Genomic DNA, 25,049 nt, shown 5'->3' on the forward strand with positions numbered 1-25,049 from the left:
CACGCTGCAGGGCTCACGGCAGCCAGACAGGACGGACAGGGCTGTGCTCACACAACTCCAGTTTAAGACATCTTTATTCCTCTGCGTGTTACACTCAGTGTTTAAGAAAATACAGCATCCCTTTTGACATTCATACATTTTTACACAGGATAAACAGGTTTCTCTACGAGGGCAGTTATTAAGCTTCAGGCATTCCCAGGCCAAACCCTTCCATTCCTGAGCAACGCAATGCCCAGAGCTCAGGCCTGTGAGCAGAGCTCAGTTGTTATCTCCTAAAGCCATATATCTGTGCCCAGTGCTTCCAGTTCCAAACGCCCATAGCTCCTACACAGGGTACTGCAGAGGAAGAGCTGGGGACAGGAGCGACCAGACTGCGCACACGGATACCTAAGGGACCCACGTTAGTGTGAGACTATCTGTAACAGGGATACAGGTTAGTCCTGTTGGCTAGAAACCTAAAGGGGATATAAATAAGGGTTCCCCACACTCGTGCATGGTCACAAACAGCCACTGGACACCAGGCGCACGCTGCCTCGTGGGCAGGAGGGCAGCGAGCAGAGCTACTGCAAAGCTCAAGGCAAGAAACCCACAGGCATTATGAACAGAGCACTGCCCACATGCAGCCCCTCTGCCCGGGGCAGTGCTGTTGAGGAGGCGGCAAGCAGCAGCTGCGGCTGCACAGGGTGCTGTCTGTGCCACAGCCATGCCAAAGGCTGCTAACGGCAGCACCCAGGGGTCACAGTTCTGGGCTGCTGCAGTGTGCAAGATACTCACGTCTAAATGTCACTACAGAAAGCGGGTTGAACAAAGCAGCTGCTGCACTAAGAGCAGGACCCCAGGCGCAGTGCTGCCCCAAGCGTTAGCTGCAGGCCAGCAGGGAGGGTCAGGCTCGCAGGCGAGGCGCTGGGCAGTGAGCCACTGCCTCCCGGGGCAGCGCTGCAACGCATTGGCACGAGCAGCAGAAACAAAACAGATGTTACAAAAGCTTCTTCCAAGCACCGACAGACTCCACTTGGTCACTGCAGGGAGAGATGCACATGGAAAATAAAGTGATGCTCTAAGGCAAAGGCCTTTCGCTCCAGGACCTCGGGACACCGGCGCAGCTAAACACGCCCCACCTGGCTGCTGAGTCCCTCTGGGCTCTGCCCTTCCTGCTGGCTAAGTGCCTCCTGCTCAAGCGCTGGGAGCAAACCAAGCACCAGCACCCAGCCTGCTCTGCACAGCGCTGCCCTCCCTGGAGCTCCAGGCCCCAGGGCACCCCGCTGACACTCCTACAGGGCCGGTGAACACTGTCCAAACCTTAGGCCTCGCGCAAAGGAGGGTAAGGTATGAGCTGTACTGGAAGGGAACAGGGAGAAAGTGTCAACAAGAGTGTCTTTGATCCAAGTGGTTCAAACTCGAGTCCGAGGCGAGGGACGGTTAGCTGGTACCAGGGGAGATCTCTGGGAACTCCTTATAGATCTCCAGGATGATCAGTTTGTCCATCTGGCACTGCTGCTCCTCCTCCTCCTCCCCCAGGATGCGCTGCAGGATGCCCTGCAGGTCAGAGAGGCGGTGCTGGTGCTGCAGATACGGCGTGGAGCGGATGATGGCGTGCATCAGAGACAGATACTCCATCCTCAGCTGCCAAGTGGGAGGGGAGAAGAAACAGGGCACGGTTTTCACTTTTTTTTTCACAATTCAGAATGAGATAAACAAGCGTGCCAGCCTCCATTACGGCATGAGCACAAGGAGCAGCTGCTGCTGCATGACCAGCCAGAGAGAACTCCAAAGGCACTGCTTTTCTGGAGGACTCATCATTAGCTATGGAGAAGTGTGCTTTTCCCACAGCACCTCAATAACGCTCTTGATCCACTTTCAAACATAAGCACATTTCCTGCCTCTAGCACTAATAAAACACAGGAGATCCCTCCTTCTGCTACTCACAGAGGGGCCCTTTTCCCAGAGGTCCCTGAACAGAAGGGCACAGACCAGCAGAGCCTGGCAGACCTTCTTTCAAACACACCTTCCTGCTGCCACGTGCAGGCAGGACAAATCCTCCCTTCCTTCTCAGCCCCTCAGACAGATTTCAGCACTCAGAAATGTTCTGCCTGCCCCAGGACTCCAGCTCTGTCTGCACCATCAAGCCCAACAGGCGAGGAGAAATACCACTGCTTTGGGACCATGCTCCCCTACTCAGTGCCCGTGGTTTTGTGTGAGCACCTTGTCTCCAGGGGAGAGATCAGCAATCTGCCGCACCAGGATGTCTATCAGGACCATCATGTCTGTGTGGTAGAAGATGCTGGCTGTGTCCTTGCTGGCAAAGATGTCCTGCAGGAACTTCAGCACTGAGTGGGGTGGCTGAGGCTGATGCTTGAAGATACAAACTGGATCATCTGGGGGTGGCAGAGAGATCGCGTTAAGCCACACACTCCCTGCCGCCCACCTCCTCCACCTTCAGTGCCAACCCCTGCATTGTTCCCCGTAGGTTTTGGGGAGGGGGCTGCCCCCACCTCAGCCAGTTGCTCCCTGCCCACGGCTAGCGTTCATGCCAGCAGTCCTTAGTGCCTTGCACAAAGCTGTGTAATCAGGATGGCAGCTCTGCAGGGCACCAAGCTGAGACCAAACTCATTAGCATTAGCATTAATCATTGTTTATGTTTCACCTATTATCCCAGGTGAAAGCTCATTAGCACATTATCTCCCAGTGTCTCCCCTCCTTGCTCAACAGCCACCACTCATTTTCTCCCTGGTTTATTAAGTCTGGTCCAATGACCCCTCTGAAAAGCCCACCAGAGCCTGCATCAGAAATAAGCTTTCACCATGGAGACCAGGCCAGGACTGTTCTGGAAGCAATAAAAGAAACACCTCCAAGTTTAATTTACCCACTGTACCCTGTTTTCTACCAAAAGATGGCCTTGCAGACCACAGAAGGGGCTATGGGTACTACAGGAGCTGGGCACAAGAGATGCATCTTTTATTGGTTCTGGTTCTCCTGCTCCTCAAAGTAAGGAAATCCTTTTAGGGAATCTCATATGGAGAAGTCTAAACAAAGGCTTTTGGACAGGGCCAGACAGAGAAGCACTGAAATGCAGTGCTGGTATAGCATGGAAACTGATTTGTGATCCCAAAGGCAACTGAAGCCTGAGTAAGACGAGCTGCAAGCTTCACAGGATGAGTTATTTACCAGCAAATCAACACAACAAATCTCAAGCTGCAAAGCCCCTGTGCTCCAGAAGGTATTAGAAAGCACAATAGTGGCACGCAGGGCAGCCTTCTAACAATCTGCTGTGCACAAGCTCTGTGCATACAGCGGATTTCACTCCATGCTTGGAGCAGGCAGAAAGCTAACCCTCTGCTGGCCAGGCTGAAATGGGAAGCTTCACTCTGAGCAGCACACCAGCCCCAGCCAACAGCTTCTCAGCCACCTGCACCCCCAGCTCTTAGCAAGCACCATTGCTGGGAGCTGCATCCCCTGCCAGGCAGGTGAAGTGCCGCACTCACCTCCCCTGTTCAGCAGCAGCAACAGCTTCTCCGTGAAAGTCTTGACATTGGAGTGCTTGCTTATTGTCGTCATGATCACGCTGTGCTCTGGAACTAGGGAAGAAACCTGCTCAGCACATCCCTTTGTTTGCTGAAGACAACAGTAACAAAACAAAAAAGGAAAGCAGCACAGGGCTCCCACTGAGGGGAACTGCAGGGAACCAACCCATCAGGGCTACATAAGGTTCCAGGGTTCCACCCCTGGGGGCACTCAAGGCCAGGCTGGATGAGGCTCTAAGCAACAGATCTTGTGGTTGGTAACCCCGTCTGTGGCAGGGTTGGAACTGGGAGATCTGTAAGGCCCCCTCCAACCTAAGCCTCTCTATGAGTCTGTGAACATTACGTGTCTTAGAAGAGTTTTTGAATCTATTTTGCACAGCTGCAATGCAGGACAAATGAATCTCGCAGGCAGAGAAATAACAAGTCAATCCACTGATAAGCAACCTGAGCATCATTTAACAGGTTCTTAGCATCAGAGAACAAATCACTGCTCTCAGCTACATCCCATGCAGGCAATGATCCCCCAGAAACACACTGCTGGTCACACATTATTGCCCAATTACTGCATCCAGGATCTCTAGGGGTAACTATACAAAAGTGTAATGAACGAAAGCAGCAGAGACTGTACTTAATCAGCCTCTGTGCAATCAACTTTCACATGAAATTAGAAACTTTCACACAAATTTTAATGGAGTACAACTTATAATAAGCAAATTACTAGACATGTCCTGCTGTTTTATCCTCCCCTTTCTCCACAAAGCCACGGATCAGGTCCTGAAGCAGAACAGCAGTAAATAACTAAATACAATTGGAGCAACAGGAGACCTGGCAAGGTCACTCTGGGTTAACAAGTGGCAGGACCTGGCACCATTTCCCAGTTTCCCAACAACAAGCTTTGAAGCTCCCAGTCAGCCCCACGAGGAATGGGCAGATGCCCTTCTCTGGGGATCACAGGCTTTGTCTATTAAGGAGCTCAGCAGAGGAGGGAGGATTGACAGTGAGGGAAAGCAGTAGAGAGTGCAGCTCAGGCTAAGGATAACAATCTCAGCTCCAACGTGTGAGCACTGAGTAAGGTTCAAGAAGTGCAGCTGAGTAAGCTGAAGGTTTGTGAAGGCCTTCGTAAAGCAAAAAGTTTTCTTTCTGGTCAGATACCAAGACATGCCCATTGAAGCATGCTCCCTTCCAAATTAGCTGTGCCTACAAGTTGGCCATACACACGTCCTGCAGCCCAGCAGTTGCTTCCATCCAGCCAGCTTGCATGTATAGATAGAAATCCACTGGACTTCATGGCTGCTGTGCTCTAGAGGATCAGCTGGTCGGACATGGGCTCTCAGGCTGATTTTCTCTCTGGAGTTTTGTACAGTAATTGAACAGATAAAAGTAGAGACACAGCATGCTGCCAGAGAGAGCTGCACAGGTTATCGCAACACCATCAAGTGCCAGTGAGATTCTGCATCCCTGCTCTTCATCCCCTCAGTGCTCCAGACCACCTGATATCCTGCCAAGGCAGAACAGCACCAAACCGACCTGGAATGTGGAGATTGAAGGCCAGAAGGACATTGATGAATAAGTCAGGGAGTTGGTCGGTGGTGTCCGAGGGCAGCCCGTCTTCAATCACATCCAGCAAGAACTGCACAAACTGAGAGTTGAGATGTTCTGCAGAAGGATAAAAATGGCACTTACATCATCGGGAAAGTACAACAAGCAACAAGGGACCACGTGAGCCACTTCATGCTTTTAGGCTTAAAGCCACTACTAGAGTGCCAGTGTTAGGCACCAGGAAATTAACCGACGGCTTTGTGCAAGAGACAAATGGCTCACAGTCACCCACAGTTCAGACAAATGCTGACTGTTCATTTCCCACTGGCTTTTTTTATTCATTATTCGAGTAAATAGAATGCCAAATTCCGCTCTGGCTGCTGTTCCAGCACCCCTGGCACCAACTAAGGCTTCAGGTAGGAAGAGATTTGTATTCTTGACCACTGGTCTAATCCATCTATTTAAAAAAAAAAAAGAAAGAGTAATCATCCAGATCATTAGTAATAACCCGTTTTTCAATTTAGCTATTAGGAAAGCTCAGGAGCTCATGCAAATAAGTCTACCTGCTGGAAATAATTGCCAGGGTTATATGAGGAGAGGAAAGCAGGAGATGTGGAGACTCGCTCCTCAGTCCCCGCTGCACCAGCTTAAACCTTGTATGTGGTTATTGGAGTGTTAAGGTGAAGCTGCTGAGGAGATAATTATAAAAATCTTCATTGCATTCCTAGAGAATCCAAACCCAGAGTTTCCCAACTATTGAGGACACAACACGGCTGCGGAAGAAGCACGCAGAGAGCACTCTCTAGCTGAAGGTTGAAAGGAAAGAAAGGGTAGAACAGGCAGATCTGGAGCAACATCTGCACTTCCCTCATGACTGCAATACTCTTTATCATTTCCACTTGCACAAAGAACTTGAAATTCACAGGGCTGTGCCACCTTGTTACAAGGGAGAGCAGGAAGAGGCCATGTTATGCAGCTGGTGGATTTAGTGGACATTCACGGAGCGATCTGAGTCAGCATCAGAAAGAATGTGTTTGAGGCAAATAAGAGGTGAGTGCTGTAGTGCAGGGCTCCAGTACGACTAAATATTTGGACAAGTATGCTGCTGAGCCACAGTGCTGGGCAAACTGCTTCTTCTGCAGCAAGGCAGAATGCTTCTGCTCCAAGCCAGGTCTGTGCTGCTCTTTCTGAAAACCTGGCATCTCTGGCTCAGTGTTTGCAGCGGGGAGACTCCAGTGGTGAAAAGGAGACCTTAATCTCACCTTGCTGACATTGAGCTTTCCCCAAGCTGTCCCCACAAAAGCTCCATCCCCAGGTATCTCACGACCAGCTCTGACACACACACAGGCTGCTCTTACCATAATGATGGTACGGAAGAGGTTCCCCCATAGAGAATATCATTGCCAGCACCAGGGCAGAGTAGCACATCTTCTGATGATCTGAAAGAGAAAGCCAGAGGTTCTGCCACTGAGGTGTGGTGCAGCACCCCCAGCTGGTAAGCCACAGATTTACTATAGACATTTCATGCTGATTGCACTGCTCTTTGTTCCTGTATTTGCTGAATGATCGGGACATTTTCCTCTTTAAGCACACGCTTTCTGCACCGTGCATTTCTACATTCATTTAAAAATAATCACAACAAAATTCTCATGTTTGGGTTGTTTTTTTTTCCCTCTCCACTTCAGAAGATGAGGGCAAACTCCACGTGGATAACAAAAAACCTCCCCTGCACAGTCCCAGGACACGGCCCTTAGTTATGTAAGTACTGAACCCAGAAAAAGCATCCATCTGGCCATCTCCAAGTGCCTCCTGTTCCAACCACCGCCGCCCCCGGAGCGCCGTGCAGCTCTATACCACCTCTGCTCTGCTCCACTTCTGCTACCTCAGCTCTGCCTGGAGGGATGGAAAGTCTCTGGGGAGACCCACCAGATCCCTGCTCATGGCTCAGGCTGTTCCTCTGCCCACTGCCCAGGCCACACACACCTCCACACCCCGCTGGTCTAACTCCATTTGTGCTGGCAGCAGCTCCGAGTGAATATTCCACAGTCGGTGCCTTCCCTGAACGTTAATTAACAGGTACTCCTCAGTAGATATTTGCAGGGAAACACAAGTCGCAGAATATGATCTGTGTGATAACAAAATGCAGCCTTGGTCCTGAGCAGTGAGGCTGAAGAAAAGCATCCCTTCCACGTATGATGTTTCCCCGGTTCTGGTTCCCCCTCCGACCCAGAAAGATCTCTCCATGCACAAATCAATCCATTGCTAAGCACTAGGAAGCTCAGTTTGATTTTAACCACACAGGCTGGTGCCTTCATCATCCCTAATGCTCCTGGAGTTGGCTAAAGGACTTGCAGCAATTGGCAGCTTGCAGGTTTACTCTTAGCACGAGTATTTACTCCATGATATTAGAGTATCATTTCAGCCCAATAACCCCGAGAATCCATCTCCATCAGCAGAGGCTCCATAAACAAAGACTTTGTCAAGGCTCCACCAGACGCCTGAGCTTTGAAATAGCAAACACTTCAGTGAAAATGTATCATTTGGGGCCCAGCTAGAGATACTACGCATTAACAAGATTATGAGTTTGTATGAGAGCAGCCTAGACAACGTGGCAGCAAAGAAAGCTGGAAACTGCTGTCTGCTCCTGTTAAAAGGAGAGGGAGGACACTGAGTAACTTAAATCTAATTCATTCTTAGGAGCTCCCAGCTATAAGGTGTCAGTGATACCAAAGCTCGCTATAATAGAAAGAGGATCTGACAGCTGCAACAGGCACCTGCACAGCCAGAGCTGACAGGCTGAGGTGCTTCCAGGCACCACCACTCAGCTACCACAGTCCCATGTCTGGCTGTGCTGTTGTTCTAACTGTTCATTACAAGACCTCTTCACCTCCATCCCAGGCGCCTGCGGCTGGTTATCAGAGGCAGGGTGAGGCAGATATGGGGAGCTGCTGTTCCTGTGTTCTGAACAATGCTTTCACAAACAAAACTTCTCTTGTTGCATGCGGAGCAATGAAACGATCTGAGAACCAGAAGCCAGCACTGAACACACAGTTGGGACATACATAGAGGAAGAGATTAATTAGACATGGAATGGGGGAGGAAGGTGGTTACACACGTCCCCGCCCCATCTGCCATGAAATGATGCCCATTTGTGGCAGCTGACTGCAGGCTCCACTGCTAAGGATGCTGCATGGGAGGTTGCTGAGAACAGTCTGAAAGCTGAACTTGGAGCAGATCTGCATCAACCTGGTGCACTCACTCAGCACAGATTCTGCAAGTGTTTGGAGCGCTCCCGCTGCGATAAGGCACAGCCAAGGCTGCATTCCTTGACATGTTTGCATCATCTATTCTGTCTGACAGGGATTTCTCAGAGGCCACCAAAGTCCTTGCTTTCCACCTCCAAACACAGCAGGGCAAAGCCAGGGCGCAGGGAGCAGACACAGCTGTCTACAACTCAAGTAAAGAGAGCCTGGCAGCTGACTTGCACGTACGCCGAGCTGCAACAGGGGAGAAAGTCACAATTACAGAGTGGATTATCCCCGTCTGTTTTCTTTGGAATTGTTCTGGCTAATTCTGCCTCGCTGTGCCTTATTATAAGCTCTTCTAATGCTGATAGATGTGCAGGCCAGCCGCATCAGAGAGAAGTGGCCATCCAGAAGCAATAAGACCCAAGCATCTGGCAGCAGAACTGGCCAGCAGCCAACACGCCTGCCTCAGCCCCAGGGTAAAGCTCCTTCTCATCAAAGGCACCCAGCATCCAGGCACAGAGCTTCAGCCTCGGCTGTTCCTCAATAACAAGCCAGGAGGGATCCTGCGGAGCTGTGCAGTGGTCCCCAATGGCTTTGTGCTGGCACCAATTGCTCTGGCCCCCGCCATCCACTGAAGGGATTAGCTAGCGTGAGGCATCTCATGGACCAGCTATTCCCCAGTTCCTAGTACCAAAATGAGCTCAAGTCATTCCAGTGCTGAAGGTCATGCTTTCATGCAAGGCGCTGCTTGCCATTTGGCAGTGGGATATGAAGCAGTAAACACCAGGATGGCAGAAGGGAACTGCTGATGCTTTAAGCCACCTCTGAAGGACAGACATGTCTGGGTCAAGGATGGTTACCTCTCTGTAGCCCTGCTGTGAAGGCCAGCAGGACTGCACGGTGCACAGATGGAATGCTTGCAAGTGCTTGCTACAAGCTTAGTGTGAGGAAGGCGGCACAGCATCAGGACATGATGCTTCTGTAAGCAGAAGGAAAAGCAGCCTTTAACCCTTAAACTGTACTGCCTGAGTGTTACAGCACAGAGGGCAAAATGCATCGCACTTGAGAATAATTTAATGATAGAAGAGACATCACAGTTGCAGGCTGGAAGTCCAGGGGACGCAGCAGGGCCACTTTTCACCCACTCCAGCTGGAATGCTTTTGGGTGCCCAAAGCAGAGTCCAACACTTGCTGAGAGATGGTCCGATTCAGCAGAAGTGCCACGTGGAGATAGCAAAGATGTGCAGAGAAGTCCCCTTTGACAGAGCTTGATGCTCCACAGGCAGAGTTAGCTGTGCTGCCTGGGATGATGCAGCCCCTGGAAAGCACCCAGGACAGCAATGCAGTGATCAGGTGGGGCATAGCAAGGAGCTCTGAGAACCTGGATCACCCTGCCTGCATGAGGGCAGCTTGTAGAACAGAGCAAAAGACTGAAACCAGCTTCAGCATGGCACAGAAAACCTTTACGTGGAGTCAATCTTTATGAATTAGTGACACAGAAAACCTTTATGTGGAGTCAATCTTTATGAATTAGTGACAGATGCATAACAAAGTTTATTTTTGGCAGCACAAAAATCAGGAATAATGTTGTCAGAGATGCACAGTCATAGTTCCGTAACCAAGTATTATTTGCTTCTCAGGCAGAAAAGCCGCTGCCTAAAGAAGAGGCTTCTCACGCATACCCAGGAAAAAACACCAACAGTGTGACAGGCTCACTGCATATAATTGATATGCTGCAGTAACACAAAGAGAAAGCTAAGCCAACATAGGCATAATGATCTCAGTCCCTTTCCACGCTAGCCTAACGTGTGTTGTGCTGCCCTCAGTGCTTTTCAGTCACCCCCCACCTATGAAATGCCCACACTGCAAAGCAAATGTGACCACAAAGCCTTCCGGAGCAGGCTTGTCTCCCAACCCACAGCCCTACCCAGGCATCAGATCAGCCCCATTGCTCCTGTCCACAGCACAGATGTTCAACACAGGCTGCAGCAGCATGCTAGGCACAAGGACATCTATTAGGCACATCCACAGTGGTCTTCTTGGCCATTTACTTGGCTCACAAGCAATGGATGAGACAGCCCCTGTTCTGAGCAGAAATATCCTACAGTCTCATCACCCAATTACACTTCTCCAAGGCTCCACAACACCCACAACAAACCAGCATTATGCAGACTGCAGTCAGGGGACAGGCAGTAAGACTCCAAACACTCACAATCTGACTTCACCGAAATGGTCACTCAGCAACTGCTGCAATTGTGAGCTGCATTTAGAACAAAACAATGCACTTCCAGTATCTACTTGGGAAGAAGATATTGAACACATCAAGCCCAAAGGGCAGGAAGGACGTTCCTGCTAACAGCAGAGACAGGTCATCCTAACACAGGGAGTAGGAGCACGAAGTAGGAGGGACATGGTGGCAAAGCTTGGGTATGGAAGGCAAAGAGCTGAGGCAAGCAGGGCTGTGGCAGCTCTGCAATTTCATGAACAGCACAACCACCCCTCGTACACAGACAGAGGTAATTTCCTCTGCTGCAACACACATCTCATCTGTCACCAAGAACCACCTCCAATACCTGGTATAGAACGCACAGAAAAACTGGCAATAAGGGGCTGTGGAGATCTGTAGGTGCTTCCTGTCAGCATCATGAAGCCAACTGGAACAGCTCAAAACGTGCTTTAAGACCTCTCCAAGCAACGACACAGATCACGAGTGGCATGTTCAAGAACTGGAGGGCCTTGCACCACTGGGCTGAAACATCCTCTCCCACATGTTCTCCATTTATAGCTGTAATAAGCCAAGTAACTGTAAAAGCAGGCATCCATGTCCCCAGAGCACACAGAGCAGTCAAGTACTGACAGGCCATGACAGCTGCTGTAATCCATCTCACGGGAAGATATCCCCAGTGACCCCAGGACAGCAGCCCCAGCTCACCTTGAGTGTGAGTCTGCATGTCCCGCGCCAGCTCCATTGGCAGCACAGAGTTTACAAGCGTGGAGATGATGGCAGCATCCAGGTTGCACATGGCTCCAAAGCACTTCAGCAGCAGCAGCCTCAGCGGCACCCTGTGTTCCTGCAACAACAGTGCATTAGATCAAATGATATCCCGGATGAGGGCTCACTCTAAGGTGAGAAACATACCTGGGAGAAGCTCCTGCTGCTGCGACAGCTGCAGACCTGCCTAGAGTAACAGTAACCCCAGCAGCTCTACTGCCTTTTCAACAGTGTCACAGGGGTCCTTTCCAGATGCCATTCAGAACTGGGCTGGTGCAGGTTGTAGCCTGCTGCCCACTGCTCTCAGATACACGACAGTGCCCAGCGCTGAGCTCTGGGTTCAGACACAGAAATGAAAGCTGAATGCAGCGAGGCTCGTTGTGCTGTACCTGGGGACTCAGGGACAGGATGGGGGAAAGCCTCCAACCCCAACAGCATCCTGCAACAGCCAGGTCCAGGAAGGAGCAGAGCAAAACAACACTGCATAGGCATTGGAAACAAAACTTCCACTTCTTCCTCTGAATACTGATTTTCTTCCGCACTCCCAAGGCTTCTACTCACAACCTACTTTCCCAAGCAAAGCTGTTTACTAATGCACAGGAGTGCATCAATTAAAAGAGGAGCAGTCCCAGCCTGTCAGCTTACCCAAGGCATCCTCAGAAATTCTTCCTCTCTATATTATAGATGCTGATTCTGTTCCTCAATGGAGCTATTAAAAGCAGCAAGCTTTACCCTTCACGCTGCTAGCTACTGCTTCAGAGTCTGTAGCGTTCTCTGCTCCTCCATGCAGCTTGTATGCAGAACATGGCACTTCCCAGCATTCAAAAGGGACATGCTACAACTCCATCGCATTCACAGAACTGCCCTACCCAGGGGGAACATGCAAGATATATTCATTGCACAAACTTGCTCTTTTGCACCTCCAGGGAAACCTCAAACAGAAATACAACTCATGCTGCCACCTTACCATCTGATAATACGCCACGAGGGACAGGATGGATTCAAATTCATTCTTCTTGCACATCTTCTTGCAAACTTCTGGGTCTGCATCTGTCTGGAAGCAGGAATGGACAGGTCAGCCTGGTATTGCATGATAGCAGTAAGGCGGCACAGAGCTCCAGGGAGGCCAGCTCTGCCATATAGCACGTCTTAGGCCAAAAGCATCTCAAAACCCACAACCTGAGCAGTATCTCAGTGTGAGCATCTAACAAACAGCAGTCCCAGTTTTCCCATAGTGAGAAGTATTGTACCTCCCACCCAGAGCCCCACTAAATCAGGAGGAAACGGTCGCACCTAATCCACCCCTGCCTCACCCTTCAGGCCTCACAACAAGAAAGGAGGTCATGTGTTGAGTTAGAGACAGTGGCATTTACTCCACAAAAAATAAATCAGTTCTGCTTATGTCAGAACTGATGAAGAATACCAAACAGATGCTATAATAAGGGATACAGAGGAAACCTCCACTCTCTGAAAGAGCAAATCTGATGGCAACACAAGGACAGAGGCAGCCAGATAAAAGGAACTTCACCAGTGCTGAGTGCCATGCCGTGCCCACAGCAGAGGAGCTGGCTCACCAGGATGCGAAGCAGCTCCTCCAGGTAGCAGCAGATAACGTTCTCATCCTCATAGAGCGCCCAGCTGCGCTGCTGAGCATCATCCTTGTGCCGGGCCAGGTCTGCAAAGATCACCTCCAACCGCTGCTCGTCGTGACAGATCTGTCCTGAGGGCAGCCCCGAGCTCAGGTCCTGCAGGACAGCAGAACAGTGGTTACTGGGGTCCTGGCAGCAGGATGTTGCTCCGTGCGGTCTTTGACTGAGGAGTGCAGCTGACCTCATTCAGTCAAGAGCTGGCAGCAAAGACACAGCCATTATTTCAGCTTTCATACTTCTTGGGCCTCTACTCCCCCTCCTTTCCTTGCACAGCTAGTGCGGTGAATGAATCAAATTGGACTCCTGCCCTCAAAACTAGGTGCCAGGATTGGTACATGGTCAAAGTCTTTAAATCCAAGCTGTCACCACCCTGCTGGAGCTCTGGCTGGCTTCTGAGGATGCTAAAGAAACCCAAGAAGCCTCACTCAAACAGTCTGCACCCCTTTTTGCTTACTGCTTGCCATTACCTAAAGCCAAGCCAGTCAAACCAACGCTCCTGAAGCCATGGGAACAAGACTTGTACCCAAGTCTTTTCTGGATCACAGAATTGTAGCACTGACAATCAGAGCACGAGTGGAACAGCCACACCGTGATGGCCAAGCAAAGGGGTGTGCAGCACCTTCTGCACGCTGGGAACCCCACGGCCTTCTGGGGAGAACAGCTCCGAGTTTATTAACTGCAACGTTTAATCTGCTTTATTAGAGCCAGGATTGCCAGTAATTTGCTTTGTGGTATTTGGGGTGTGAACTAATTAAGACCCTGATTCAGTGGTTCAATTATATAATTAAAGAAGCGTTCTTGTCGGGGCTGCTCATTACATAACGTTTGCTGAGCAGATAATGAAGGAAGGATGGCACAGCTCAGCTTTAACAGCAGACCCAGCCTGTGTGATGCCATAGGAAGCTGGGGATGGCCAAGTAGTGAGCTGCAAGGCTGGGGCTCGGACAGCATGAGGGCTGCTCCTCCAGCAATTAGCACACAGAGGATCCATCAAAGCACTAATGCATGCCTCCCCCTTCTGCACTCACATTTCTTTCAATACCTTGCTAAGGGGTAGAGCCAAATGAGTCAGCTCTCAGAGTGCTCACTGCACTGACTGCCATTATCCCGGGCAAGCAAAGGGACAAAGGCTCCCTTGGAGGAAAGATAAACCCCGGAGAAGCATTTGTGGCTTGTTAAAGCCATTCCTCCTTTAAGCACAGCCCAACTCAAGAACTAAGAGAGTTGTGATGCTGTCCCAGCAGAAGGCCCTTCTCTCCCTCCTCAAAGCCCACTTTTAGGCAGGCACCTGGCGGATGAGGAGCAGTGTGAATGAAAAGGAAACGGCACGGCGCTTCCACCTTCAGAGCACACTGGGAATAAGAGCAAGGTAATGGATTCCGGGATTGATTCAGTAAACCAGTGATCTGACTTCAAATTAAGACTGGAATGGGAGCAGGAAGGACATAACTAATTAAAGAGTGCAGTACGAGAGGTTGAAGTGGGTATCATATCTGCTGTAACTGGAGCAAAGTTTCAATGAAGGGAGATACCTCACTTATGGAAAATAAAGGAAGAAAAAAGACAACCTTGAAAAAAATATGCAGAAGAAGCAACAACCACATATTTGCATGGATTGGAGTGCAGGGGGATTTCAGAAGTTACAAATTAAAGACAAACCGCCCTTGACCTAGAACTGACAGCTCAGCAACAATCCTGCATGGGAACCCCTGAGACGATGGAACGATTTGGTATAACAAACAACGCAGTGTCTGCATTAATAGCCTGCACCATCACACGATGCTCGGGAAGCCAACCACTTGCAATGACACACAGCAGGCCCTGGAACAACAGCAGGAAGATCAGAGCCTGGGGCCAGGTGAGGTGCTACCAGCAGCATGACAGAATGACTCCAGTGGAATTATGCTTGCTGCATCCTGAGAACAGGTGTTAAAGATGATAATAATATCCCAGCCTTGTCCAGCATCCTAATAACAGAAAACGGAACTTCTCCAAAATGAGTCAGAGCTGCTTGAAACAGCCCAAAATTTGTGCTGAATCGCACACTGACACCGCACTGTTACTGAAGAGGGAAGCAATTAACCATTGGGTCACAGCCACAACCTGGGGACTGATGATTGCTCATAGTACACTATTCAGTGAGACAGTTAGCTAGATTATGATTCCACCTACAATTGGAATGCCATAGTTTTCATATTCAAATGCCTCGGAATGGTTCGTTCTAATCATGCCATTAGCAATGGAACTCAATCTCAGATGTCGATATGAAGTGCACACCTTGGGGCTGTGTTTAACCAGTGGGAGCTGAAATTTACCACCTCCCCAATTAAGGCAAAGAGCAACCCAGATGCATTGTGCTATTTTAACAACTGCTGCAGGAAGCATTCCTTTATTTCCCCCCTTGAGTGTAATGGAGGAAGGAGGAGCATGTGATCATTTGGTACAAGGTTTAGAACAAGGTCATGATAATCCTCCTCCGGTGGATGAAAACAACACTCTACTCTTTGGTGGTTGTAAAGAAAAAGCAGCAAATAGAGCTGAGGAGCGTGTTGTAGAATGACAGAACACCCATGTGGGAAAGCAGTTCCCTTCATTTTGAGGAAGGACCAAGCCAAGCAATGGAGGCTTTGGATGCTCCACAGTCAAGAGAGAAAAAACCCCTGCAGGTATGGTGGTGATGGGCTGATGGCTGCGCTAGATGCTAAGTGGTCTTTCCAACAGTAATGATTCTGTGACTCAACTTTTTATGGACTAACAACGATCCTGAGCCCTTGGTCTCCCCAGCTACTTGTTGACCCCAGCCAGCACCTTCCCCTTGGCATGTTCCTGCACTTCCCATTCCAAACATAAGGAGAGGAACTTCTGTTGTCCTCACTGCACTACCCCAGCCCTTGGCACCAGCCAGTCAGCAGAGCCCTTCATGTATTACCTTACTCTCCACTACGGAGATGAGGATCTGCTCCATGATGCCGCTGGTTGCCGGGACCAAGGTCTGGATGTGGCCGATGACCACACCAATGGCCACACGTGACAGCTCATAGCTGAGGTGGGTGTTTCTGCGGACCAACTCAATCAGTTCGGCACCTATGGTCTTGGGGACAGATGCCACCAGCCCACTGGGTTCTGGTGGTACTGGCTCTGCCACAGCAGCCTTCTTATCTTCGAGACAGAGAGAGCTGAACGCTTCCAGGTTTGTGGGGGCCGCTGTGGCAGCTTTCTTGCCCTGCAGAGTCTTCTCCCCATCTGCAGCATGGGACCTCGAGGCCCCCACTTCAGATGGCGGTGCTGGGGCAGCCCGTTTGGTCTGAGGAGATTTGCTAGCCCCATCCTTTGGGGAAGATGTGTAGCGGGAGTGGGCTGCAGGGCCGGTGTCCAGGTTGCGCGTGATGGTGGTGTGCACACTGCGGCTGGGGACGGGCGGAGGTGTGGTGGCAGGGCTGGAGGCAGCCGTGGGCAGAGCTGCATCTGAGGCAGAGGAAGGGGTGTACAGGGTGTCCAGGGACGTGGTGCTCACCGAGGAGGCACTGGAAGCTGACCCAGGGATAATTTCCACGGCATCTGAAAGGGAACAATTAAAATGCCTTAGCAACAGCATCAAAGGGAAAAAAGAACAAACAAATTGCTACAGCGCAGTCCATTAAAAGGCTCATTGTGCATGCACCAGAGCAGCTTAACTCCTCTTCCTGCCTCACTTATCTCAAAGCAAAATTGTACCGAGTTCCCTCCGGAGCATTCCCACACAATCACCTCTTTAGAAGGGGGAAAACTGCTCTATTGAGATGAATATCCTTCAAAGGGCTTAGTGTTTCACACCCGGAACGGGAGGGAAGAAGAAACAGGACTAAGGGACAGAAGAAGCCTTCTCCCCGTGGCATAGCAAGGGCCTTTTTCCTGCGCTCAGGATATGAGCCATCACTTTGAATACCGCTGCCTGCAGGATGCGTGCTGGCACGGGCAGCTGTCAGCATCTCCCTCCTGCCCAGACCTCTCCCTGTAGCACTGACTGCACACCGCAGCCAGCACCGACAGCAGGGAAATATTTGGCTGACATGCAGCTGTAGTTCCTCCTCCTCAGCACTCCTGAGCATTTGCTCACAACCCCACAGCCCCACCGGCACACGCTTCTATCACAAGCCACTGCATTTTCTGCTCTACTTCTACACGCTTCTCCAGCAATGCCTCACTCTGGCTGTCTGACCTTCCTAGGAAAAAAACCCACTACCACCAACCAAAGAGACGTTGAGATTTTTCTTTCCCAGCATCCAGGCTAACGTACACTTGTACCAAACTATGCCCAGTATCTTCTGGGGGCAGAAACATAACTCAGCCTTTCCCTGACTGTGAAAATGGACATTTACTTGGGCGGACATTGGGATGTCTTCATGTAGGGCTTGGAGAGAACAGCTGACGGTGGCTCTGGTGGAGCACAAGTGACAGGGAGTCCAGCCCTGTCCAGCCCTCAGGGAAGGCAGCTTCACTGGTCAAGTGTTCCTGCAGTCTTGCAGAGTCTGGTTTAGATTTGTTGGTAGGTCTTTTGTTTGTTTTTGATATAACTCTTGTCCCCAGGAAGCTCCCCTTGCCTTTGTGCTACACATCTTTCCCCAGCACCAAGTGAGTGACTGGCAGGACAGCCCTGCAGAGCACCTACCATATGTCTCCCACTGAGCAATACATCCTACAGCCAACCCCAATTTCCTGCTGCCCTGGAAGGCCACTGGGAGGAGGGCTCCTTCTCCCAGCTGTGCAGAAAGGCCCCCACCCTCCCACGGGGGTTCAGCATCCCTCTTTTTCCTTCCTCCTCACCATGTTTCATTAAATCAAGATAATGAGTTCGAGGGAACTGACCTTTGCAAATTCCCACTACTACAGTGAAAATGACTCAGTATCATTAAGGGAGGCGGTGCCAACCCCAGGTTTCCATCAACTACATACAACTCAACAGATCCATCCTACCTCCCACAGGGGAACATGGGTGAGCTTGACATGGGCCATGTGTCATCAACCACATATATCCATCTGAGCACAGCAGAGCAGGTGGGCATGTTGGCAGTAAGTCAGCAGCATCGCTGCTTGTTTCCCCTCCAGCCCCTCTGTGCTGAGGGTGGGGAAGCTCCTGCACTGACCCTGTGGTCTTGCTCTGCTCAGAGGCCCTGTAGGCAGAGCACACACAGCTGTGCCCTTGGCATTATTTCTGCTTCGTGCAGAGACCAACTGATTTGGTGGAAATCTCATCTGACCACTGTACAGAGAAAGTGCACGATGGACTGGGAGCCCAGAGCAGACCTGGGCCTGTCCCAGGAGCACTGCCAGTGAGCTCCCCCTGGTGAAGCAGTGCACTTAGCACAGCCCTGATAAAGTCCCTTTGCCTGCCTGGGAAAGCTCCATGGTGCTGCGGGAGAGACACAGCCCCACCGCTCCCATGTCGGCCAAGCAAGCCAGGCCAGCAGGCAGCAAGCCTTGTGCTGCATTCTCAGGCAGGAGGATGCCTGCCATACCTGGATGGCTGTGCCAGGCTTCCAGGGCCCTTGCAGCGGCAGGACCACAAAGGTTTCTCACCCCAAAAGTCGCCCTTACTTTTCAGGGGTGCGGCCATCTGTGCGTTCTTGCGTTTCTCTGGAGGTGGGGGAGTGATGGGAGCAGCACGTCGGGGCTGCGGTGGGATCTGCAAGGAGAGATTTCACAGCAATCAAAGGAGGCAGGCAATAAAGACATTCTGTTATGAAACCTTCTTCCTCGCGTGCGTAAATCTGCCCTTACATCTCTCTCACCGCTCTGGGAAGTTTTCTCAGGAGGATGGATTATTAATAGGCAGTTTCCTAGAAGAACAAAGCAGGGCTCACACCCGCTCCATCCCCTCCCCGTGACAGGAGGAGCAGCCCTTGTTTAATTGCTGCGTTCAGCAGCACACAGCACATGTCGTGTAGACCTGTCAAGCATTTACTCCTCCTTTCTTCCCAGCACAATCCCACACACTCACTATGGCTTTACATTACTCTCAATAGCTCCACAGAGGCTGCAAACAGAGCGCGAATTTAGGCACTCTTCTGGAGAGATCCATTACATCAGCCACAAATACCCTTGCAGAAAGACAAAGCCAAGGACTGGCGATGTGTAAATGCCTTTTCCACACTCTCATTGCTATTCCTGCTAATGCAGGAGGGAAAAAATAGGATAGACCCTCTGAGCAATTCTACACGACCTATAGCAAAATCCATAGGGGGACTAAGGAGCACACTGCATCAATATCCCAGCACGCCGGGTCAGGAGACACGGTTCTGAGTCTCATGTGACTGCTGTGTTTCAGCAGCTGGCTGCCTGCAATGTGCCTCTGTGTTTACGGGGTGCTACAGTTGCTGTCTGCAACAAAACAATTCGGCTCTGAATGGGAAGAGGAAGGAGGTGATGGCTGAACATCCTCAACAGCCCAGGCTGGGACCAGCTGGAATCTGCTACAGAGGCATTTGGACCAACACACTGTTGATTTTCTAAGTTTCTCTAGCCCTGGAAAAGAAGTTTTCCCATGAGCTGGGCACAGAGCAGCGTGGTACATCCCAGGTGCACAGGGCAGTGCTGCCCAACCCACAGCAAATGGAGACCGGGTCCTGAGAAGTCTCTACTTTGAATGGCTCCAGAACAACAAGGAGGAAAAATGTACTTAGTGTCACACAGCAGGTCACTCCTTTCAAGAGCCTTTAGCCCGTTGAGTACGAGGCACTGCTGCAAAGCCCCGGGCTGAGCCCTGCTGTTATTGTCAATCCATCCCCCATCCTTATCTGCATGAAATGCTATGTGATATGAGCATCCAGAACTGGCTGGAATCCACAAAGTAGGTGCCTGCCCTTTAAAAATGACCCACGCTGGTCCAAGAAGAGCCTGCACAGCTGCGAGCACCAAAGCAGATGAGGAGGGACTGAACAATGCAAGGCTGGAGGGCTGCTCCAACACGCAGCACGTTCAGCTGTGCTAAAGGCAAAGCAGCAGATAACAACCCGAGTTGGGGCTGCTTGGCACGGCACAGACACAGTTACAGGGGCAGTGGATTTAGCAGGCAGGCGTGGAGTTCAGAGCAGCAGCATGACATTATTTGGAGGCTGCTAGGGCTAGAACTACTGGAGTATTTCCAGGTTTCATTCTCCTTTCCAAATTTACTGCATGAGTTTAACACAACTACTGCAGAATCATGTCTAAATTAACAGATGCAGAACTAATGTTAGTGCAGAGCCCTGCATAGCCTCACGCAGGCGGCTCTCCAGCCCTGTGAATTCAGCCCCTGAAGCAGTGAGGGGAATGTGAAGCATCAAATGCATTTCACCACCAGACAGGGGGGTGACAGATGACCATCCCCTCTCTGGCCCCGTGCTCCAGAGTGAGTTTGAGCAGAGGATGGCAAGCATCAAAACACCAAGGGAAGGAGGAGAGAATGGAGGAAGCATCTCCCATCCTGTGCTGCTGTGGGGAAGGAGCAGAGGCTCAGCATGGTGCCACCTCCATGCATTTCAGCCAGTTCTCAGCCTCCAGGGGAACAAAGCTACCGAGAGGAAATTTGCACTTCAAATTCTGTTCATGTTTCTATATGCAAACATAAAATGCACCCGGTGAAAAACATGCCCTGACTTCTGCTTTGCTGGAGTTGCTGAGAAAATGTAATTTTCAGCAGGTCTCTCAGACAGCTCCATAACCAGACACAGTGGAAGAAAGCAGTGATGTTTCCTCCATTTCCTATTTCTAAAGCATACAGGAAACCCCTCTGCTGAGCAGCCATAACCTCAACAAGCCCTTTCAGCACAGGGCTAAGCTGGAATCTTTTTGGCTGCATCCTCGGTGCCATCAGACAGAAACAGCTCTGTTAGCCAACAGGTCCATCCTGCTCCTTTTTGGCAAGCAACCAAAGCACAGACCAGACAGAGATGGGAAAACAGTGTGGTGAATGGGCCTTCAGGTGCTCCATTTCCTGAGCTCATAACGTGGAGCCTTGAGAACTGGTTTGGGTGCCCGGAGAAGAAAACTAACAGTAAGAAAAATGGAGTTTGTAGGGATTGCTGCATTCCACACAAGCTGGAGCTACCTTTCCACTCTGGGAACTTGTAATTCTTTACCTGCAAAAGCAGCCTCATGTGCTGCAGTGACAGCGTATCAGTGCCTTATAAGCACTGCCTATCTCAGATAATGGTGTGGAGATGAAGACAAACTATAGCGCACATGCTCATCTGTAGGAGAAAAAAAATCAGTGTGCTCAGCCCTGCTTAGCCTTTAGCCCTAAAACACAGCTGTACCCACACAGCATAATCGGCCATATCACTCTCCCTCAACAACTGCTGCATCTGTCCTTGTCCTTGGCTACTTCACTGAAGCCTTGCCGATGCCACTCAGTAACCTTGGAATTGTATAACACTTATGGCAGTTTGCTTTTTACATATAAATCATATTCCTCTGCATCCTACCTTCAATTTATCACGACAACAAGCATTCAGACAAAGTGGGGTCTTTGTTTCTTCGTGATTGTGCAGTAAACATTGGCACCCACAGCAGATAAACACTTAAGAACCAAAGATATCACAGTGCAGATTTGAGAAGGGGGAAACAAAGCAGTGCTGAGTATGTGGAGGAAGCTCTGCAGCTCACAGCAGTGCTGCTTTGAACCACCGTATCATAGAATGGCCTGGGCTGAAAAGGACCTCAAAGATCATCCAGTTTCAACCCCCTGCTATGTGCAGGTCACCAACCACCAGACCAGGCTGCCCAGAGCCACATCCAGTCTGGCCTTGAATGCCTCCAGGGATGGGGCATCCACAGCCTCCTTGGGCAACCTGCTCCAGTGTGCCACCACCCTCTGAGTGAAACACTTCCTCCTAACATCCAACCTAAACCTCCAGCTGTCTCAGTTTAAAACCATCCCCTCTTATCCCCCTTGTTTTGCAAAGAGTTCTATGGGGAGCTCACAACTCTTTTTAGAAAGTCCTCAAGAAACAGTCACTCCATCCAGAGCACAGCTTGCACTGTAAGGTCTTGGACCCTCAAGGATCCCAAAGGTCATCACAAGAGTGAACAACAGAGGGACAGTTGCAGGCTTCACAGACACAGCACAGGATCAGCTTACTGTACCCAGGGACACAGTGCCATGGCCCCAGGCAAGCAACACAACACTTGCTCTGGGACTTCAGCTACAAAGGCATCTTATTAAACAAGCCAAGCAGCATTATCCCACTGAAGGAAGAACACGAAGGCGCCCAGCTGCCATTACCTGATAGGGGCCCTCATCCTCATCCTCAAACTCAGTGTTTGGCAGGCTGTGGTGCCGCTCGTACCCGGTCCGGCACACGCCATTGGGCTGCCGTGCTGCATCCAGGTGGTGGTCGCTGGAGGACTGTGTCATAACCATCCCCTGAGGGGTGGGAGAGTGGCTTTTGCGGGACACGGTTTCCTTCCGGTGATGGATGAGCTTTCTGAAAAGGAAGGATGACATCAGGAAGAGCAAAGCTTAAGGAAGGGGGTGACATGATCTATTGCTTCAGGGTTACGTATACCAGAATTGGTTATATTACTCCCAACGCCGACGCCAGTTTCATTAACAACTAAGGAAGCACTTCAAGGGGAGGAAGGAAGAGGCTCTGCAAGAAGCCCATGATTTATTCATCGCTTCATGGGAGAAAAATGTCTCTTCCTCAAGGGAGAGTCACATATTGCATTGCAGGCTCCAGAAATTGCCTGCACTTTAGAATCCCTGTTCAGCTGAGATTAAACCAGCGTGTCTCAGTGCAGAGGGCGAGGTGTCAGAGCAGGAAAAAAATAAAGCTCTCCTCACAGGCAATTATTTGAGAACGCTTGAAGGGCCCAGTGCCACAGAGCCAACCACCACCACAATTCCTGGCAGGCAGAGAGGAGAAAAGAGCAGGAGAGGTTCTGGATTTCTCCTCTAAGCCTACGGCTTCTTCCTGTACCCAAGGGTGCAAGGACCGAAGCACTGTTATACTCAATGTGGTGGACTGGAGCCCCAGTAGCTATCAGCAAAAGCACTGGGAAGCTCCCTGGGCACAGTGCTTTGCAGCAGGGCAACTCACATTGGTGGTGGCCATTTCTATCCCCAGGCACAGCCCCCTCCCATCACACCCCCCACTCCCCACCAGCACCACCCCACTCACTGCAGGACATCCCTCTGCTCCAGGTTGTATTTCCCTCCGTTCTTCATGGCAGCATTGTGCACAGCCTCGATGGCACGGTCGATGGACTGGAGGACCACATCCTGCTCCAGCACCTGAGAAATAACATCCCACCCGTTAAGCCTATTGCATCAGCTGTGACTTGAACTTATGTACCGTTGGAGCTTACAGCAGGATGGACGGCAGTGCAACCCAGCTCCTGCTGCTCTCAGCACCCTGCCCCAGGGCAGGCACACAGCCACAAACGTCCCAGCCCTCAAGTCTGGTGCCTTTCAGAGTCGTTTTGCTCCATGTTTGCATATTTGCTCGTTTTCTTTCTGCTGCTTGTTTTGCAACTTGGTGGCTTTTCCAAATCCCCACACCCAAACTGTCATAGCAACACTTAATCCTTCTGCCAGCCCGGCTCAGCTGACACACACGCCAGCCTTGAAACAAGACATACCCGACACACAGCAGGAAGCTGGGAAGAGCTGCAGTGAAGGGACATGGGAAGAAGGAGGTTTCCACACCCAGGACCCCTGAAATCTCATCTCACATGTGCCTGAATCGGTCTCTGAGGGACTGCAGAGCAGAATGGAGCCCCTTCCTGTCAGGGCCAGGAGTGCCGACCAACAGCACTGGAGTGCAGCATTCTGATAACCTGCAGTGTATTTAGTTATCCCCCAATTAATCACGAACCCAAATGTGAATTAACAACAACTGCAGGTGGTGGGAAAGAAACGCACACAGGGTGGGGATGGGAGCCCTCTGCAGTGCTCAGCTTTGAGCATGAAGATCGTAGAGGTATTTTGGTTGGTTTCTTTTCCTAAGATCAAAAAAGAGAGAGAAAGCAGCAGGGGAAAACTTCAGGAAATAAAAGCAAGTCTGTTAAAATACATCTACTGAATTCACAAAGGTATCACATCAAGGCCAAACCCAGCACTCACAACACAGCTGCGTGACTTCATTGGAAGGGAAGGCCACGTTCCTACAACCACAGAGCGGCTTGGGTTGGAAAGGACCTTAAAGCCCACCCAGCTCCAACCCCGTGCCATGGGCTGGGTGCTCCCCACCAGCTCAGGCTGCCCAGGGCTCCATCCAACCTGGCCTTGAGCACATCCAGGGATGGGGCAGCCACAGCTCTCTGTAAGGGTGTTAGTCCACCTTTCACACTGCCATCCCCATGGTCTATGTGAGCGCTGCTCCCCATCCCTGCCTGCATGCTGGCAGTGCTTGCCATGCCATAACACTGCCCATCCCACTGCACCACGGCAACCCATAGGCACTGCTGCCTTTCTACACAGCACAGCATTCTTACACTGACAGAACAGTGTTGTGACAACCAGCTTTTTGCTGCCATGCTCTTCCCTGTGTTTTCCCACCCAGCCCTCCATTAACACAGCCCTGGCAGAAGGGCTTGAATTCAAAGCACAGCATTAACTTGCTGCTCGCTGAGCTGTGCAGATGGCAGATCCTCAGCTCGGTCGCAGCTGAGACACGGGGCACCCACAGCCCTGCAGACGAGCTGCCCTCCAGGCGGCCCTTACATCTCAATTAGACCCCAGAATATCAGGAAGAAAACCAAATTTCTCCCTTCATAGCCCAGCAGAGCAGAATTACAGAAGCATCAATAAATCATTATTTCCTCTCTCCTTGCTAATAACATGAGCAAACACAGGACCTCCTTGGGGCCACCTGCCGATTTCCTTCTATCCCACGTGGCACCTCCCTCACTGCCTGGATTTCTCCTCAGATACCAGCCCGTGCTGTTTAAATGCACTCACACAGAAGATCACACCCGATAGCCCAGAATAATCACACCTTTATGAAAGGCAAACAGGTTGACAACCACACCAGCACAGACAGGCCGAGCTGCCCCATGCATGCAAGACCCCCCCATCTGTGTGAGCAGCCCATGAACACAGCACAGGCTGAGCCAGGGACACACGGCAGCACCCAAGCAG

The 25,049-nt window shown here is 50.8% G+C and overlaps 1 protein-coding gene across 1 annotated transcript in view; it reads right to left on the bottom strand.

Annotated features, from left to right (window-relative positions):
* Positions 1 to 56: 56 nt before the first annotated feature.
* Positions 57 to 25,049, bottom strand: part of NCKIPSD (NCK interacting protein with SH3 domain) — a 33,477-nt gene continuing 8,484 nt past the window's right edge. The window contains exons 2-13 of the mRNA XM_072347066.1: positions 23,089 to 23,201; positions 22,191 to 22,392; positions 18,524 to 18,611; positions 15,879 to 16,507; positions 12,875 to 13,045; positions 12,268 to 12,354; positions 11,241 to 11,379; positions 6,419 to 6,499; positions 5,049 to 5,177; positions 3,483 to 3,575; positions 2,203 to 2,375; positions 57 to 1,623 (exon numbers count right to left, since the gene is read on the bottom strand). Coding sequence (XP_072203167.1) covers positions 1,420 to 1,623; positions 2,203 to 2,375; positions 3,483 to 3,575; positions 5,049 to 5,177; positions 6,419 to 6,499; positions 11,241 to 11,379; positions 12,268 to 12,354; positions 12,875 to 13,045; positions 15,879 to 16,507; positions 18,524 to 18,611; positions 22,191 to 22,392; positions 23,089 to 23,201 — 2,109 coding nt within the window. The 3' untranslated portion in view covers positions 57 to 1,419. The remainder of the gene's footprint in view (positions 1,624 to 2,202; positions 2,376 to 3,482; positions 3,576 to 5,048; positions 5,178 to 6,418; positions 6,500 to 11,240; positions 11,380 to 12,267; positions 12,355 to 12,874; positions 13,046 to 15,878; positions 16,508 to 18,523; positions 18,612 to 22,190; positions 22,393 to 23,088; positions 23,202 to 25,049) is intronic.

This window comes from Excalfactoria chinensis, chromosome 12, assembly GCF_039878825.1.
Source record: "Excalfactoria chinensis isolate bCotChi1 chromosome 12, bCotChi1.hap2, whole genome shotgun sequence".
Lineage (NCBI taxonomy): Eukaryota > Metazoa > Chordata > Aves > Galliformes > Phasianidae > Excalfactoria > Excalfactoria chinensis.